The sequence below is a fragment of the Pteropus vampyrus genome, unplaced genomic scaffold, assembly GCF_000151845.1.
Source record: "Pteropus vampyrus isolate Shadow unplaced genomic scaffold, Pvam_2.0 Scaffold2392, whole genome shotgun sequence".
In the NCBI taxonomy this organism is placed as follows: domain Eukaryota; kingdom Metazoa; phylum Chordata; class Mammalia; order Chiroptera; family Pteropodidae; genus Pteropus; species Pteropus vampyrus.
Window position 1 is genome coordinate 44705 of NW_011891173.1, and position 19262 is coordinate 63966.

At 48.6% G+C, this 19262-nt stretch overlaps 1 protein-coding gene, 1 non-coding gene and 1 pseudogene across 3 annotated transcripts; 2 read left to right on the plus strand and 1 right to left on the minus strand.

The window, feature by feature from the left end:
- Positions 1 to 2730: 2730 nt before the first annotated feature.
- On the plus strand, positions 2731 to 11140 carry PCK2 (phosphoenolpyruvate carboxykinase 2, mitochondrial). 2 transcript variants are annotated; one of them, XM_011386525.2, is made up of 10 exons: positions 2731 to 2950; positions 5013 to 5258; positions 5759 to 5943; positions 6022 to 6225; positions 6561 to 6748; positions 7061 to 7223; positions 7457 to 7675; positions 9571 to 9708; positions 10176 to 10271; positions 10496 to 11140. In XM_011386525.2, exons 1-10 carry the CDS (start codon positions 2922 to 2924, stop codon positions 10948 to 10950), a joined length of 1923 nt encoding a protein of 640 aa, XP_011384827.1. In that variant the 5' UTR covers positions 2731 to 2921; the 3' UTR covers positions 10951 to 11140. The 2 variants fall into 2 exon arrangements, with proteins under 2 accessions (XP_011384827.1, XP_011384828.1); XM_011386526.2 differs by lacking the exon at positions 2731 to 2950 and adding an exon at positions 3695 to 3883.
- Positions 11141 to 14867: 3727 nt separating this feature from the next.
- LOC111734608 lies at positions 14868 to 14986 on the plus strand. The gene has a single exon (XR_002778513.1). It is a non-coding gene; the product is annotated as a 5S ribosomal RNA (ribosomal RNA).
- A 1260-nt stretch (positions 14987 to 16246) lies between these two features.
- On the minus strand, positions 16247 to 16365 carry LOC111734609 (annotated as a pseudogene).
- Positions 16366 to 19262: the final 2897 nt, after the last annotated feature.

Consider the following 19262-nt stretch of genomic DNA (forward strand, 5'->3'; position numbering starts at 1 on the left):
GGGTGTCTGTGAAACATCCAATACCTACATCCCCACCCCACCCTACCCCCCTACCCATCCCTCATTCCTGCCCCCAGGGCCCTGGTTAGGAGGAAACACAGACCAGAGCAAGGCTGGTCACACTCTGCCCCCTGGGGGTGTGCCCGGGGACACTGGGCCAGCTAGTGGGCCAAGCTGCAGGAGGGCCAGGGAACCGAATAAAAGTACGCAACAGATAAAGCGGATCAGCAGTGCAAGGAAATCCTCACAGGAGCCCCTTGCTCAATCTGCCTACAGTAAAGGTAGGAAGGGGAATTGGATTCAGAGATATGGCACTTGTTCATTCTTTAATTCAACCAACATTTATTAAGTGTCTATTATAGGCCAAATTCCACTAGGAGCTAGGATAAAAACAAGACTAAAATTTGGATCCTTCTCTCAAGGACCTCATACTCTAGGAGCATTATAGAGATACGAAAACAACTAAATAAAGTGTGATAAGTACAAAACTATAGGTATGTACACAGTATGGAACCAACAAAGATGAGATAGATGTTACTTCTAAGGGGTAAACTGACTTCACGTAGGAGGTAATATGTAATTTAAGTCTGAAGGGCAGAAAGTATTCACAGAAGTGCTCTGGATACTGCAGAACTTGGTACATAGGCAGAAGGTGACAAGAAAGGAGATGGGGTGATAACGTTGGATAAATAGGAAGCAGTTTATAAAGGACATCAGTTGCCATGTGACATGATAGGAAGCTTTGAAGGGACTTTAAGCCTGAGAATGATGCGTTTTCACTTTTTAAAATAATAAATCAAGGGGACAATATAGAACTGCAGGGGGAAAAAAACACCTTGGTAATTAAAGTCAAATTCAGATTCCATTTCTCAAGCTGACCAGTTGTGTGGCTTTGAGCAAATGACTTAACCTTTCTAAGCCTCAGTGTCCATATCTGTAAAATAGGGTTGTTGTGAAACTTAACGAGATTATACATGTAAAGCTGCTGACACAGATCCTGGCAACCAGTTCTAAACAGTAAATATTATCCCTCTCTCCTAACTCTCCAATGTGAACTTAGTCCAGAGTTTGGAGGGTAGCATGTGGGATGGAGAGGGGGTGACATTTGGAGAGGCAGGAGGCTGAGAGGTGGCTTGCAAGCTATCACCTGAAGCGAGGTGAGAGATAATCCCTGAACTAAGGTAGTGGCCATAGGGATAGACACAGATTTGAGAGCTAAGTGTGAAGTACAAATCCAAAGGTCTTGGTGTCTGATTGGCTATGGAGATTAAAAAACGGAATAGTCTAGACTGATTCAAGTTCCTCTGAGGCAATTGTCTAGATGGTGGGGCCATTCACTGAGAAAGGGAACCATGAGAGCAGGTGCAAGATTAGGAAGAGATAATGACCTTCAGCTGGTTGACCAGGCTGCCACCAGTGTGCACATTTTTAGGCCCAAAGGGTGGTCATTTGGTAGCTGTTTGCAGTGAGGTAGGTGTGGACAGAGTTTGGATGTGGGGACTGGAGGGTAGAGTCCCAAATACATACACGCACATGAAGTTGAGTGCAGGCTGGAACCTAGGTAGAAGAGAGGAGGGCCAGCAGCAAGACCAAGACTGGAGGCCAGCTCTCCTTGTCTCACTATGTTCCAGCACAGACCCTGAGAAATCTGAGAATCAAGATTGTTTCCATTGTAAATGGCAGAAATCATTTAAAATTAGCTTGAGCAAGAGAAGAAATTTATTGACTCCTAATTGCAATTATGGATCTGTTGCTCTCCATTCCTCTGTTCTGCTTCCTCTAGGTTGGCTTCCATTTCAGGCAAATTCTTGCTTTGCAATGCCAAGCTGACACTCAGCAGCTCCAGGCTGATATTCTACCAGCTCAGCAACCTCAGCAAATGAGAGCTCATTTTAAGTTTACAGAAAAAGTCCCAGAGAGGGACCTCATATCCATCCCTGAACATTCTCAACTGCTGTGGCCAAAGCCAGAAACACACAAATTGGTCAAGTTGAGAACCTAACTCCCAAGAGACCCACATGACCACACAGACTAAGGAGGTGGTTCCCCAAAGGAACATCAGGGTGCTAAATTACCAGAGCTGGGAGTGGATGCTGGGCAGATGCCTCCCAGAGACATGTTGAGTTTGCGGTGCTATGGTATTTGGGGTGATAACCTAGTGGTGTCAAGTTAAAGAGAACTGTCTGGATGGAGACATAACTTGGGAAATTACCCGTGAACTTCATGGCGATCGTTGGGTAAGGCAGGTAAGTTCTCCAGGGAAATGTGAAGAGAATGACCAGGGCAGAGGCCCAAAGAAGAGACTGTGGGGTGGAGAGATACTACTGTTTCATGGTAAGGCAGAAAGGAGAAGAAACAAAGATTTGGGAGCTGGCGATGTACCTTAGCTTGGGGTCCTGGAAAACAGAAGAGAGCCCAGGCCCCAGGAAAAGGAGGAAAAGTAATGCCCAACCCGCGCTTCTAGACTACCAGCACCCGCGGGCTCCTGTCCCTGGCCTCTCCCTTCGTTGCCAGCTTGTTTGCCACCCAATGTCTCCAGTCACTATCTCCCAGGAGCAAGAGTCCTCTAAGTTACATCATGTGCAGCGGGCGAGGCGTATGGGGGGCGGGGCCTCGAGGAGAGGACCCGGTCCCCCAATGGAAGAGATGGGTTTGGGGGATAATATGCAGGAGGCGGGGCGGTGGCTGGAAGGGCCTGGGACCTGCAGCCCCAGGACCCGGCGGGTTGGCGGGGAGGAGGGAGGGTCGCACCAGCCTCGCTAGGTTCCGCCCCTGCGTCCGCTCGCCCTCCTCCTTTTTAAGCGCCTCCCGCCTACTCTTAGCTCCCTCTCGTTTCGCCGCGCTTCCACCTTCCCTTCCTTCCATATCTACCCGGCTCGGCTCCGTTCTCAGGGCCATCCTGCAGCTCCCGCCCAGGTGCCATGGCCGCTGTGTACCGCCCCGGCCTGCGGTGAGTGACCCCCCAGCTCGGGGCCCACCCGCACCTTCCACCGCGCTCGCCCCCTCGGGGCTGCCAGTTGCGCTCTCCTGCTCGCCCGCCTCCGCCTGCCTTCCCCTCCGAGGAGGCGACGGGCAGGGGGCGAGTGTTTCTCCATCCGGAGCCTCCTGGGCCATGCGTCTCGCCGGAGATCAGGGTGGCCCCAGCCGCTCCGAGTCTCCCCGTTTCCGTCCCCTCCTCCCCCTCCTTGCTCTGCCTGTCTCTGACCGCGCCATCTCAATCTGCCATTCTCGGAACTTCCTTCCCCCTCCTTGCTCGCCCTCCCCTGAGCCTCGTCTCCGAGTTTCTCCCCTTTTCTTTCCAGATGTAACTCTTGTGCTCCAGGGTGCTATGAGGAGCAGTAGGGCCCTGGGGTCAAGGGTGCATGAGCCCCGGGGATTGAACTCGGAGCTCCCTAAAAAAGGTAGAATGTAAAAATCCATTCCCTAGCCTCCCTCGGACTGGAACCTGGCGGGAAGCCTGGCGCAGCCAGAGGGACCTGGGGCCAGGAAAAGGCAAGAAGCAATTGGGGGTGGGAGTGGGGGGGCAAGTTGCCTTCAATTCTTACAGGGCTGTCTTGTCCCCTGTCTAGGACTGGAACACTTAAGCCCTGTTTATCTGCCCTCTCCCCCCTTTTCACAGGTTCCTGTCTTATCTCTGTAGCCTCCCTTCTCCCCAGCTGTTGGCCCAGAGTCTGAGCTGACCCTATATCTCTCCCACAGCTGGTTCCACTTGGCCAGCCCTTGTGGGTGGTCTCTGGAGCAGAGGAAAAGGAGAAGGAGAAGGGGACTGGAGCCGAGTGGTGGAGCTTCACTAGAGACTACCTAAGCCAGGCTCCCCATGGAGAGAGGCTCTCCCCAGAACTGTGTACCTTTAAAATTACTGCTCAGGGAAAACTTCCCTGAGGTAAGAACAGACCCAAGTCCCAGTAGCCCTCCTACTCTGCCCTGAGGCTACCCTTGGTTTCCATCAGGCTCTGCCCAGTGAAAGCTACCTGCCTTACCCTTCTGAGCTTTCTCCCTTCCCCAGGCTTATACCCTGTGAGCTTGAGCTTCCTATGGTCTGATGTTGCACTGCACCACCAACACCCAAAGCTCTCCAGGCTTGTGTCCTCTAGGAAAGAGAGCCAGGGAGGGACAGAATCACGCAGTCTTAGGTGTGCGGAGCAGTTTCCTATTCCTCCTTGGCATAGGAGGAGGGCAACTTCCCTCTCCTGGCTTTTGCTTTTCTCTGGCTGACTGTACCCTGGGTCCAGGCCAATCAGAACAGACCCTTCGCCTTCTCCCAGGGGTATATAGGGACAGACAACAGGGACTCTGGGAATTTGGGCAGGAACCCCAACCAGTGACATTCTCCAATAGCCAGCCTTCCTCAGTTTAAAAGTACCTACCGGATGGCAATATTTTTGCAATCCTGTTGGCCCAGGTGGGCAGCAGCAGATCTGATGCCTCGAACCCTGACATCCAATCACCTACTCTTCTTGGAAGACCTCTTATCTAGAAATCTAATCTAGAACTGTATCATCTCAAAGATCAGGTTCTTTACTTGAGGTTTTCAGTCTTACAGCATACACATCAAAAGAAAAAAAAACAGCTACCTTTTTAACTTACAAAACTAAATTTGAGAATGAAAAGGACAGTGACGAGAGCTTCAAACACCAGACACATGAAGCTGTCACCCAGGCATAGTTAGTTCATCAACATCTGGGCCATAGGTCACCTATTCATTTTTAAACATTGACCCGACCTGGTTAAATATGGACATGGACTAAGCCTACAATAACATCAGCATACATTTCCACACCGCCGTTAGGCTCATTTGGTGATATCTGTCCCTTCCCGACCAGGAAACATCCTCACTAAAGGCCATAAAATACACGTAGCCCGAACCCATCCCACATGCCTACTCCCATTCAAGGGGCCTGCACCTGGAACTGCTTTAGCACATTCCCCAGCATCCCAAGTGTCCTGTCCCCTCGACTTGCCCATCATCCATGAGAACACCTGGCTCATTACCTTCTGTTTCTTCTTTGCAGGCTTAGCTGGCATGGGCTGAGCACGTGTGGCTGGTCTTCACGGCGTAGCATCCAGACCCTGCGCGTACTCAGTGGAGATCTGGGCCAGCTGCCTGCTGGGGTTCAAGACTTTGTGGAGCGCAGTGCCCGCCTGTGCCAACCAGAGAGCATCCACATCTGCGATGGGACCGAGGCCGAGAACACTGCCATACTGACCCTGCTGGAGCAGCAGGGACTCATCCGAAAGCTCCCCAAGTACAATAACTGGTAAGCCCTGAGCCCAGTGACCCACAAGATAGGGCAGCTGCTTGAACTAAGGCCACTTTGTCTTTACCAAGACAAAATCAGATTTAACTAGACCATGCCAATGCAATGGAATGAGCAAGAATGGGAGCTTTGGAGGAAACAGATTCAGGAATTACTGGGAGCAGTCTATTTTTATGTTAAGTGAAGAAGCTGATACAAATAAAAACCTTTGCTTTTTATTTTTCTCACAAGTTCAGGGAGTTTTTGCCAGGACAAGAGGAGGCCTTTAGAGGACTGAGGGCCAAGGGAACTACATAGTTAAACATGGGCCTGGGCTAAGTCTACAATAACATCGGCATACTTATACCTACATGTGTCCCCTTAGATGGGACAAAACCTGGAGGAAGCAACTGAGATGCGAATAGATGGGAAAAAAAATAACAGGAGAACTAGAGTCAAAGTTGGGTCTGGGGATGAGAGGGACCTGCTGGCCCTCATCCTGATAATCCTGTTTCCCCCAGCTGGCTGGCCCGCACAGACCCCAAGGATGTAGCACGAGTAGAGAGCAAGACGGTGATTGTAACTCCTTCTCAACGAGACACAGTGCCCCTCCCGGCTGGTGGGGCCCGTGGACAGCTGGGCAACTGGATGTCCCCAGCTGAGTTCCAGCAAGCTGTGGATGAGAGGTTTCCAGGCTGCATGCAGGGTAACCAGGGCAAGGACACAGAGACTAAAGGTACAGACAGATTGGAACCCTTCATCCAGGTGACATTTTCTTTCACAGGCCGAACCATGTATGTGCTTCCATTCAGCATGGGTCCCGTGGGCTCCCCACTGTCTCGAATTGGAGTGCAGCTCACTGACTCGCCCTATGTGGTGGCAAGCATGCGTATTATGACTCGGCTGGGGACAGCAGTACTTCAGGCCCTGGGAGATGGTGACTTTGTCAAGTGTCTGCACTCTGTGGGCCAGCCCATAACTGGACATGGTGAGTACCTGCTCTATCCAGGGGAAGACACAGAGGCCTGTTTGCACTCAGAGGGAACCCCAAATCCTACCCATCCTCATTAGTGAGACAACTAATTCCCCAGATCCAGGGCAGCAGTCTAGGCTAGGGGTAAGGCTGTGTATGCAGAACAGTTTGCACAAGATTGAAAAAGTCAATTATCCATGTCCAAGAATGGGGGACTGATGAATATTATGAGGTGAGGGGCTTTAGCCACCCATTGACACTGCCGCTGCGCCCAACCCCTGGTTCCTCCAGCCCCTGACACCCCAGTTCCTAATGCCCTGCCAGCAGTCCCATGAACCCATTATCCCCAGGGGAGCCGGTGAGCCAGTGGCCGTGCAACCCAGAGAAAACCCTGATTGGCCATGTGCCCGACCAGCGGGAGATCGTCTCCTTCGGCAGCGGCTATGGTGGCAACTCCCTGCTGGGCAAGAAGTGCTTTGCCCTACGCATCGCCTCTCGGCTGGCCCGGGATGAGGGCTGGCTGGCGGAGCACATGCTGGTGAGGGCCTGGTGAGGATCGGGCAGCTGTGGGGGGCAGGGCAAGGCCTGACCAGTTTGCCTCAGCCTCGCTTCCCCACTGCCAGGTGCCAGGCTGATGGGCAGGGACTCCTCCCAAAGCCTGAAGATTTGACCCCAGGCTGCTGAATGAATGGAAGCTTCCCCTCGCTGCTACCCCAGGCCCAGTGGCAAGGCTGTGAACCTGTTAACATGCCTCACTCAGTCCTCCCTGTTAACCCGTAGCTGTAATTCTCATGCAGACTAAGCCTTGACCTTTGGTGACCTCCTTGTTCTCTCGCTCTCCAATGTGCAGATCCTGGGTATCACCAACCCTGCGGGGAAGAAACGTTATGTGGCAGCTGCCTTTCCCAGTGCCTGTGGCAAGACAAACCTAGCCATGATGCGTCCAGCACTTCCAGGCTGGAAAGTGGAGTGTGTGGGAGATGACATTGCCTGGATGAGGTTTGACAGTGACGGTGAGTGGCCCTTGGATCATACTCTTGGATCTGTCTCTTAACAGAGCACTAAGATCTCCCCTCCACTGCTTACAATGAGCATTGTCAGTAAGGGCCTTTTCCTGAACAGTTGACCTGGCCCCAGAGACACAAAGCCTTTCCCCATCAGGGCACAGAGGGGCAGAGCAGGACTTTCCCTGGCTACACACCTCAACTTTTCCTCGTTGCTCCTTCCTTCCTTTTACTTCTAACAGGTCGGCTCCGAGCCATCAACCCTGAGAATGGTTTCTTCGGGGTGGCTCCTGGCACCTCTGCCACCACCAATCCCAATGCCATGGCTACAATCCAGAGTAACACTCTTTTCACAAACGTGGCTGAGACCAGCGATGGTGGTGTATACTGGGAGGGCATTGACCAGCCTCTTCCACCTGGTGTCACCGTCACCTCCTGGCTGGGCAAGGCCTGGAAACCTGGTATGTTGAGTTGGGCAGTCATGACATAGCCCCCAAGGCTCACTCAGCCCTTTGATGATGTAAAAGCCGTTTCCATAAAAGCTTTCTCGTAACCTGCAGCCATCTTCCAGGACCTCCAAGAGGCACAGGAAGTTATGTTGAGTCTCCAACCCCAGGCGAGGTCTCCGTTCACATCCCAACTGTACTGGCTTGTGAATTGGCTAAATTGCTTAACCTCCTGAGCCTCAGTTTCCCCATTAGTTGAATGGGGGTGGTTATTACAGTACCTCTCTCATAAGGTTGTTGGAGGATCAAATGCATGTAAAGGGTTTAGCACAGTACTGACTGAATGTATAATAAATCCTCAATAAATATAAGCTGGGCATTTAAAAAAAAAAACAAAAGGGAAGAACTGTTTTGGAAATGATTACAGAAGGAATAGGGCTCAAAGCATAATCCATAACATTTGACCTATTAGGAAAGGATGAAGTCTGCCCCTCCCCTTGCCACTTGGTTCCCACCATGCCCTTGTGTAACTACTGTCTAAAGGTCAGTATTGTTACCCTCACCCTTCCGCTGTCCCTGTGACACATATACTCCAGTCTTTCTTCCAAACTGAGTCACACCAGCTCTTTAGCCTCTTCTAGAAGCTAGTTTCTCACCCCTGTCATTAGTCCCCATGTCTTGCAGTCCTGCCTCCTCCCCCAACCCTGCACTCTGGACCTTCAGCTTTCAGTGGCCTTTGGCAGCTAGAAAACCCAGAAATCTAGGGATGGGGAGCAAAGGAGCATGGTGGGGGAAGGTGGCCCTCTGGTCACTGAAGCCTATATTTAAGTTTTCCAGGCTGACCTAACAGTCACCCTCCTCATCTAATCACCCCATATTTTCTCTAACACCATCATTAAGCCCTCTTCAGCCTTCTTCCCCAACTGAGAAATCTAAGAAACTTTCATATTTCCCCATAGGCTAATTCTCCAACCTTTCATCATCTGTGGATTCAGAGATATAACTAGGGCATGTTGTGTCCAGCTTCAGTTTCCAGAATAACACCCTGTGCTAGCGGCGTTAAATTGGGGGCTCATAAAAGTGGAAGGGGGAAGCGTAAAGGGATGGCTCTTATCTGAGAGTGGAAGCAGGAGCTGGGAAGTGGGAGGTGGGTAGGGGATGCTGGCTCTGACTCCTCTGTACCCCAGATCTGACCAGAAACTTCCAGCAGAGAAGGCATCATGTCCATTTGGGGTACCCATAATGGTGCCTACACATCTGCCCTGACCTGGTTCCCAACCTCTCTCCAGAGCACCTGAAGGAGCCAAGTGACCTGGGCTCCTCAGATTACACCTGGCCAGATTATGTCCTTGTCTGAGTTCTTCGAGCTCTATCACTCCATCAGGGACTGGGCAGACCCAGGGATATCACCAAAATTCTTTCTGCTTTAAAATCAATTTCTATTTGCATTTTGATAGCTCAGGAGATTCTGTCTTCCCCCTTTTGGAAAGTGAATTGCCTGAAACAATGACCAGGTGGACTCACTTTTTGCTTTAGGTTTGAGCGTTTATTTAAATAATAATCCTATAAAGAAAGAAATCATTTCTGGGGGTGGGCATCATGTCAACATCTAACCTTATTCCTTTGAGCACTGGTCAAGGCCCCATGGCTATAGTTTGGCATAACATTAGCGTCCTGCTGAACCCCAATTCCTCTCCCACTCTTCTGACATAGTTCATCTGGCAGTACCATTATGGATAAATAACCTGATCTTTTAAGGGAGATGTCCCAGCTCCTTTCTCCCTGTTCTCTACCACACAAGGTTGCAGGGAGCTGATGAGGTAAAAAGAAATTGTGCAAGAATACATGCACATGTGTGTTGGGGGTGGATGTGCCCTTAGAAGTGATAGTATTTTTATTTCCTCTGCCAGGCGACAAGGAGCCCTGTGCACATTCCAACTCTCGCTTTTGTGCACCGGCTCACCAGTGCCCCATTATGGACCCAGACTGGGAGGCCCCTGAGGGTGTCCCCATTGATGCCATCATCTTTGGAGGCCGCAGACCCAAAGGTAAACATCATGTGGATTCCATGCTTCCTCATGGCCCACCCACTCTTGTGCTTAAAGCTCAGGGAGGCTCAGCCTGGATCGCCAACTGTAGCTGTTAGCTTCAAAAGGCACAGAGAGGCCAAGTAATTGCCCAAGTCACCCAGTAAACAGTAGAGCCAAGGGTAAACGATAACTGCAGAGACATGTCTCTCATAACAGCACAGACCTGTAGAACTGTAAGGACCTTAGAAGTTACCTACTCCGTGCTTCTCAAACTTAAGTTCAGGGAGCCTCAGCCTGGATCACCAACTGTAGCTACCTGTCTCCAGAGCTCTCTCCTGGAGAATGCAAAATTGGGGAGTGGCATGGGGTTTGAAAATGGGACAGCCGAGGTCCTCGGAGAAGAAGATTGGAGTTAGAGTCACCAGAAAGGATGGAGTGAGTCTGATGAAAAGGGCTGCCTCTGACCCTGTTCACTGGTGTTCTAGGAGTACCCCTGGTATACGAGGCCTTCAACTGGCGCCATGGAGTGTTTGTGGGCAGTGCCATGCGTTCTGAGTCCACTGCTGCGGCTGAACACAAAGGTAAGCAGCCTCCCGTAGTCCATCTCCCGCGGGCCCATGTTACCTCTTCTCTCCATTCCTGAGCCAGACCTTCCTCCTGCCCAGCGCTTCACTAGTAACTTTTCATTTTGCCCTGAAGATATTCCAGAACTATGAACATTTCACAACTTCCTCCAGCTATATGCCAGGTGCCCTTTTCCCCAGTAAAGGAGGAAGATTCCTTACCTATTCTCTCCCCTCTCTAGGGAAGGTCATCATGCACGACCCATTTGCCATGCGGCCCTTTTTTGGCTACAACTTTGGGCACTACCTAGAACACTGGCTGAGCATGGAGGGGCGCAAGGGTGCTCTGCTGCCCCGCATCTTCCATGTCAACTGGTTCCGGCGTGATGAGGCGGGGCATTTCCTATGGCCAGGCTTCGGAGAGAATGCTCGAGTGCTAGACTGGATCTGCCGGCGGCTAGAAGGGGAGGACAGTGCCCAAGAGACACCCATCGGGCTAGTGCCAAAGGAAAGCGCCCTGGATCTCAGAGGCCTGGGAGCCATAGACACTCCCCAGCTGTTCTCGCTTCCTAAGGACTTCTGGGAACAGGAGGTTCGTGACATTCGGAGCTACCTGACAGAGCAGGTCAACCAGGATCTGCCCAAGGAGGTGTTGGCTGAGCTGGAAGCCCTGGAAGGACGTGTACGCAGAATGTGACCCTGAGGCTCCAGGCTAGCCAGAGAGCACAGTACCACCTTACCCACCATCCCCATCGAAGACCAGAAGACTCATTAGGCTTGCAGAAAATAAGAGCAATTTGATGTAACTAACACCTTCTGAGTGCCATGAAACCAGGCCATAGACCTTTCCCTACACACTGTCCAATAATAAGACATGCTCATTTATTCACATAACATTTATGTTTTCATTTCCCACCTATCTTCACAGGCTTCCCTCTAACACCCATTTCACAATCTTCCAGTCCCTCCAAGCAGCTGATGTCCCACAGGCACCTCTGCCATTGGGCCATCTAAGTAGGCATTGCTGGGAGAAGGCACTATATACTCAGACCTGAGGTCTTTAAAAGGTGTGTGTGTTGGGTGGGGGGTGCTCTGCAAGCTGCTCAGTGCAGCCTCTAGGCCTAAAATTCCTGATCACCCACTCAGACGAGCAGAAGGCTCTGTAACCTCATTTTCCAGTGAAGTGGTTCCATTTGTTGATTTCTCAGACTTGAAATTGGGGCTCACGAAAATACTCATGAAAGCTTATTCAGTATTAAGACAGCTAACACTTCTATAGATAGCACCTTCTATGTGCCAGGCACTGCTCTAAGTACATTACAAAACAACACTTTGTGGCAGGTACCATTTTACAGATGAAGAAACAAAGGCACGGAGAGTAATAGCCCATGGACACCCAGTAAACAGTTGAGCTAAGGGTAAATAACTGCAGAGACATGTCTCTCATAGCAGCACAGACCTGTAGAACTGTAAGGACCTTAAAAGTCACCTAGTCCATGCTTCTCAAACTTAAAAGTGCATATGAATCACCTGGGGACCTTACTAAAATGAAGATTCTTATTAGCAAGTCTGAAGTACCCTGGAGATTGTTATTCTTATAAGCTCCTGAGTGATGCTGATGCTGCTGGCTCAGAGGCCATAGTTTGAATAGCAAGACCTTGGCCTAAACTACAGAAAACCATGCAAAACTCTGAAATCAACTTTAGAGGAAAATCACATAAATCAGGGGTATCAGCTGAAGATAACTTCACCTATGATCTGAATCAGGCTGAGTGAACGTATAAACTGAGCTGGGGAAGATGGAAGTCTGTACCCCAAATATGAGAGCAAACTTCAACAAATAACATAGAATTACTAGGAATTCCCTCAAAAGGAAGAAACATCAAGTGTTCTAGAAAACAGCCAACAACCTATAATGTGTAAGAGCAGAAAAGAATCTAAAAGTCAGAGTGGATCACATGCTAAAATACAGTGGGCAATGCAGTCCACTGTAATTAAAGATATATAACCAAATCCTCAGCTTCATAAATAGCATGTAATGGCTGAAACAGTATGATCAGAGGCAGCATAACAGATGTTAGGTACATAGTAGACTCAGGCCTGGGGTGCCTCTCAGTTTCTTTATCTGTAAAATGCAGATGTGCCTACATATCATAATGTTATTAGGATTAAAACAGTCAGTGGAGCCAAGCACTCAGAACTATGCCTGGCATGGAGTAACCACTTAAATATATGTTAGCTGTCCTCACCTTTCCACTCCATGTTGATTAGGCTCCGTAAGCCTACATTATATATTGCTCACTCTACAGTTTAAGAGGAAAATTAGCAACAAAAATAACATTTAAAGGAGGAATAAAATGGGTTTGGAAGTCCCTCCAGGAAAGAAGCAGGGAACTGGGGTTCCAGGCACTCTTATGGTATCTAAATGTACAGTGATGTTAAAGTGTTAGCCTTAAAAATAATTTTGTTGATTAGAATAAAATTGGGCCACATGCCCTATAGCTCCAGATAAATGATACAATATAGATAACACATTTTAATTAAGCTTTTAAGAACATAGATACAGAAAACCATGCAAAACAAAGGTATAGCTTAATAAAGTAAATATTCTTGAAACTATCACCTAGAGAAACAGAACTTTGCCAGACACCAAAAGTCCCCCTCACCCCCTCACCACATTCTTCACCTCCATCACAGCCCCTCCTTCCTGACCTAAATGGATACTATGGTGCATGATAATCACTTTCTTGCCTTTTTTTTTCTTGGTAGTTTCGTCACCCACATGTGGATCCCCAGACATTATAGTATAGCCTTACTCATATGCTTTTTAAGTCTCTTTCGATCTACAGGTTCCCCCTCCATTCCTTTCTTTTCCTTCAGTTCAAACATTGAAGAATCTAGCCCTAGATGCTCGATGCCTAGATTCATTAATTTATTAGAGATTTCAAAGCAGCCATTACTAAACTCTTTCATAGTAGCTGGAATATGTTTACGAAGGGATACTTCCTTTATCTTCTATTTCATTACCATGAGGTACAGTTCGTATAAGAACAGCAAGATAACTGCTTCTTTTCCTTTATTTACCATCTTCAAAATGATTTGTTTTCAGAGGAGGAGGAGGAGGAGGCAGAGAAGGAGGCCGTGGGGGGTGGGGGGGCAGAAAAAAATATTTGTTTTCTTATCCTTTAAAAAAGTGAGCAATTAGTTACATATAAACACATAAACACACCATTATGAACTCATGGATTTAAACACAATGTTTATTAAATTATCCTTATTAATGCTCCAATTGTCCCATCTTTGACCATGAGAGCTTGGCTCCTGAGTTATTTTGACATTACCCTGATAGCGTTTGTTGGCTCCTTTGCTACCTGATATGATAAGCTTCCACGCTCATCTTGTACATTTCCTGCCCCAGACCTGGAATCAGCCATTTACCCAAGTTCTGATTTCTTTCTGTGGAAAATGGTATTTTAAGATCTGAGTGGCAGTGTCCATTGCTACTAAAAAGCTTTCTAGACCTTTTTAGTGGATAGGGATCAGTAGATAAAACCCCTGAAGAGTTCATACTGACAGTTCCTATTCAAACTCGGGGCTAAAGGGGTTTTAATTTCTATATCACATCTGTACTTCCCGTCTGCCACACACAAAATTCTGATTCTCAAAGACACAGGACACAAGAGTATTAGAAATCCCATAAAGACTCAATTACTTTATAGTCAACACATTTTAAATCCTAGGTAAATTAGCATACTTCCCCCTTTCCTCTACACAGAGAATGCTGCATGAAGCTAATGTATAAACACGTCATCAGTCACTTCAGAACACAAAACTCTCCCTTGTGTTGCTGGTGTACACGTGTCCCAGGAGCTCTGTGCAGTCACCAGGAGCTGGAATGGGAAGACAGTGTTAGCCAGAGAAAAATATTTGCTTTCCTCTCTCCTCTCTAGCCCAGCCCGCCCTCTGGTGGAGATGCTAAAGAGCAGGAAGCAACCCAAGGCAGGTCAAACAGGAAGTCAACTAGCTGACATTTACTTAGCAATTACCAGAACTGGTCCTAAAATGGGTGCTAAAGGTAGAAAACCTCTCAGTGGCTTTAAGTAGCTGGGGAGAGTAGAGACTGCCCAAATGAAAATCACTTTACAAATTGTCACCAAGCAACATTCCAAATTTCAAAATCTTGAGAGGGAATGCCAAAAAAGTTTATTAAAATGACTTAATTACAATTATTTTTAAAGAAATGCCATTTTCTTTCAATAGAACTCATAGTATACCCTAAGATATAACTGCCCATATACATTTTTAATATAAGTCACAAGTGACATAAGCAAGTTCATAGGCTTAAAAATCTTTTACGTACAAAAAATCAGCAGATTCAGAAATGAAATCCTATATTCTTTAGCATATGATTTGATGTGGAAACTCATTTTGGTCACAAAACCTGACTTGTTTTCACATTTACCACGACTTATGTTTTACTCAATAATGTACAATTTCCACAATTCGAAGGTTTTAATTTATATTTTATTCCATTTTAAACTGGATTTGTAAGTGTTAAGAAGCCAAGGAGAGGACAGAGAGAGGTAATCAAAAAACGCATTAAGATTAGTTTAAGTCTACAGCCATTCCACCCTGAACAAGCCCGATCCCGGCTGATCTCGGAAGCTAAGCAGGGTCGGGCCTGGTTAGTACTTGGTTGGGAGACCACCTAGGAAAACCAGGTGCTGTAGGTATAAAAAATAAAAAATAAGGGATTGTAAACTGACAAGGTCCTTGCAATCTGTGAGGTCAACCAAAGGTTGCCTCACAAAAAAAAAAAAAAAAATTAGTTTAACAGGAGTTTTTGGGTTTTGTGGACCTGGGGTGCTCCAATTGTTCATGCTATACCTTTGTCATTAATTCATGCAAGGCCTTCTCCATTGTTATTTGTTTAATGGTATAATGAGCCTGTGTATTTTCATATTTTTTAATGCAAAACTGAAACTGTTACTGGAGAGTGGGGATCCTCTCCCAGCACATTGTCCAGATTCTTGATTTCTCATACAAAGAATTGAGCAAGACACCGAAATACAGTAGAAAAGTTTTATTAGAAGGGAAAGTACACTTAGAAGGGAAAGTACACTTCCAGAAGTGGAAATGGGCCTGAGCAAGAGAAGCGCGGCTCAAAAGGCCTGGTATCAAAGCCTTTGGGGTTTTTATCCCTATTTGCTGTGGATGATTACTTTTCTTAGAGGACTGGGCTTCCTTGATTGACAACTAAGATCGACAGGACTCAGCAATTTGTCATTTTGTGTTCTGCACATGTTTGTTCCCAGAATTCAGTCTGTTATAATGATATTAATGAACTTCCGGGAATCTGTGTCATATTATAATGATGGTATAATAAGGCTCAGGTGAGTTGAAGGTCGTGGGGGTCTTCATTGCACAGATACCATGCGAATGACTGGTTTAAACTGGTACCTAATTCTCTGCCTATTTGTTTCTTTGTGTAAGTTAAAAATTGCCTTCTGGCTTGCTTAATTGTGGACGGATTAGGGCAGACCCCTTCTAGGATAGGATGACCTCAGTGTCTTTGCAGGCAGACCCGAAACCCCCTATTTAACTTTCCTAACTCTTCTATAAGACTCATGAACCCCGCTATTATTAGAATGAATGTTGAGGGACAAGAGATCTCTTCTTCTGTATCTGCTTCCTGCTGAGAATGGCCATAGTTCTGCCTACAGGGGTTTCATGGAACTCTTTCCGTTTCTGCCTCAGTCAGGGTGGGGTCTTGGGTTTCCTGCTGAAGTGCCAGCTCAGTCCCTAGACAACTTATTATTTAAGTCATATATCTATGTTTATTATTGATTTGCCTATTAAGTGAGTAAAGGGAAACAGGTTTGGTTAATATATATATATATTCATATATATTTTTTTAGGCAAGGCAACCCTTGGTTGACCTCACAGATTGCAAGGACCTTGTCAGCTTACAATCCTTTATTTTTTATTTGTTATGCCTACAGCACCTGGTCTTCCTAGGTGGTCTCCCATCCAAGTACTAACCAGGCCCGACCCTGCTTAGCTTCTGAGATCAGACAGGATCGGGCTTGTTGAGGATGGTATGGCCGTACACTAATATATTTCTTAAAGAGTAAATAAAAGACCTTTGGCCTAAAGTCCCCTCCCCTCTCAGACTCTAAGGGCCGTCTGGCTTAACACTATTTCTGCTAACAATGGGCTGATGAACCTTATCAATAGTCAGAGGATCTGAGTCACCAGTTTGGGGCAATTATCAAGATTTGAGGGAGAGGGCCTTTTTTCCAAAGAAAGAAGAAAACTTAGCTAGGTTTACTAAAAAGATTAACTCTGCAAATGCCCCATTTCGTTTCCAGCAAAAAAGATTACAAATTTTACAAGTGATGTCCCGTCTCAAAACCATAGTTTTTGCATCCACGTCACCAGAACTGATTTCCACCTTTTTGAAAACCTAACAATGTAATCTGCAGTTCCATAGTATAAAAATAGATTATGACATCATTTTAGTATCTACCTGATATTTCTGTCCTACTATACAGACCACAATTTATTTAACCAGTCTCGCCCCATACTGTAGTATATTTGGATCGATTTTTTCCCCCAGTGTTTTACTATTCTCAGTAGTAAAAATTAGTGTTCTATCGTACAGGCAGCACAGTGACCAGAGAAGATAAGCTCAGGTCTAGCAGTCTAGAGACCACGAGGCATCACCCGAAGGGCTGACCACACCCTCACACCCCCCTCCCCCCTCACACCCTCCTCTCTCTCCTCACACCTTCTCCTCCCCCTCACACCCTCTCCTCTCCCCCCCCCCCCCCCCCCCCCCCCCCGAGAGAGAGAGGCCCAGAAGGAGGACCCAGAAGAACTAAGGGCCCTCGCTCGCTCCCCACCCTCAGGGTCGCTGGACCGGGAACAGCTCCAAGCACTTCTAAAAGAGTGTTGGGCAGGGGGCGCTGTGGTGCAGCTTGGACTCCGGGCTTTTGCGCCCGCCACGCCCAGGTCACGCGACCTCCCCCGCACCCCACGCTACACACACACACACAACCAGGGCTAGTCAAGGATTCCGAGACGTGGCAAGTCCCGGCCTTGGACTTAGCCAGGTTATTCATAAACTCAGGAAGGGGTAGGAGGCGGACTACGTGCGCGCCGTAGCTGGGGGCAGAGAGCCACCTCAAGGACAGAGAGTCTAGGGAAGGTCTGCAAATCTCTGCGGGCCGAAGGGGCGTTTAAAAGGAACTGACGGAACCGGAAAGGCCCGTAGAGACCCATGGGTGTATTAGGGAGAGTCTGCAAAGACCGCAGAGGGAAGCCAGGGGTCATCTAAAAAGTTGTCAAAGCGCCTAAGCGGAGGTCTGGAAAGGGCGGTCCCCACGAAAACAAGGCTTCCGGCAGCTAAACCCGGAAGGGAGGGCATGGAGGCCTGGGCCCCCATCTGTGACGCGAACATATCCTAAAGACGCTGGCACCCCTTAGGGCAGGGCCGACTGAAGCTGCAGCGGGCGAAAAGAGGCTGGACCCAGGTGAGAGAGAGAGGGGAGGGATAAAGAGGTCCTTAGAGATCGTCTGAAAAGTGCAAAACCAAATGAACTTTTATGGGCCGACAGCAAATTGTATTCCTTGCTAAGACATCTCCCGGTAGCGAACCGCCAACTTCTTTTGTGAGCCCCGCCCCTCACCCATTAAGTATAGTTCCGTCGTCTCCGATACGCGAAGCAGCAGGTTCCCCACCTACTCCTCCCACCAAGGAGCGAACACCCTTCCTCGGTCGCGCGCTTTCTCCTCCCCTCACCTCGCACGCACTTTATTCCACCTACCTGTCAATCATCATGCTCAGCTGTCCAGTTAGCGGGACAAGGGGGCGGGGCCGTCAGGGGCGCTGCGTGACGTCGGCAGCCCGCCGGCGGGGAAGCCGGGAGATGAGTGACGGAGGCGCGTGACAGAGGAGCGGTTGGCCGACGCTGCGGCAGCAGTCGGTGTAAACAAGGCTTCGCGCCGCTGCAGGCCCTGCGACCGCTCTTGGCTGGTGGGTTGTCTTGCGCAGAGCGGTAACCGCTGGCTTCAGTGGGTGGGGCTTCGCGGTCTCTTTCCTGCCACCCCACCTTGGCATACACACCCCCGGCACACCACGTGGGCGTGAAGCAAGGAAGGCGGGGGTGTTAGGCCGAATTCTAATGCCATTGGTTGTCGCTGCTGCCGGCTTTTGCAAGAGAGCACTCTGATTGGTCGGTAAGGGGGGCGTCGGGTTTGTCTCTGTTTCCTAAGGCTTTGATTGGTTATATGAGAGAAGCTGGTCAGGCACTTTCTTCCGCGAGGGCTTTTGATTGGTCGGCCAGAAAGGTTACCTGGGAACACCCCCCCTTCGGGACTTTGATAGGTGAGTTTGAGGTATAAAAGTGAGAAATTCTTCTTCAAAAGATTCTCCTTAGTGAGCTAGAGTAGTGCCCTAGGCTTCACTCTGTTTTTTGCTTCACAGGATTAGGGAAGGTTTGTGTTCCGAAGCCTTACAGTTGTCACAGGCTAAAGAGAAGGGATCTCAGTCCCTAGGAAGGGTCGCCCTCCTAGAGATAGCTACCCCCATCTCAGGAAACCCTGGTATTTCTAGAACAGGCTTTGCTTTCACCAAACCCAAGGAGTCCCTGCACAGGACTTAAGAATGCTGTGACCAGAAAATGGGATCACGGAACAGCAGCAGTGCAGGAACTGGGTCCGGAGACCCCTCCGAGGGCTTGCCCCGAAGAGGGGCTGGCCTGCGTCGGAGTGAGGAAGAGGAAGAGGAGGATGAAGATGTGGATCTGGCCCAGGTACTGGCCTATCTCCTCCGCAGGTAACTTACCCTCTGGTGTGTCCCGACCAGCCACCACCACAGTACCTTGATCCCAATTCCAGATAGAGAAGTTACAGAGGATAGGGCATGGGATTAGCCCAGGAAAACTGTTCTGTTTGAGCAGAACAGCCTTTTCTGCTGGACACTCATATCATTCAGCTCCATACCCA

What these genes read in the sequence shown, in the direction of transcription:
- PCK2 (XM_011386525.2), top strand. Translation starts at nt 2,922, where the DNA reads ATGGCCGCTGTGTACCGCCCCGGCCTGCG. An exon ending in CTCCCCAAGTACAATAACTG is followed by an intron (nt 5,259 to 5,758) that starts GTAAGCCCTGAG and finishes TGTTTCCCCCAG; the next exon opens with CTGGCTGGCCCGCACAGACC. An exon ending in GGCTGGCGGAGCACATGCTG is followed by an intron (nt 6,749 to 7,060) that starts GTGAGGGCCTGG and finishes TCCAATGTGCAG; the next exon opens with ATCCTGGGTATCACCAACCC.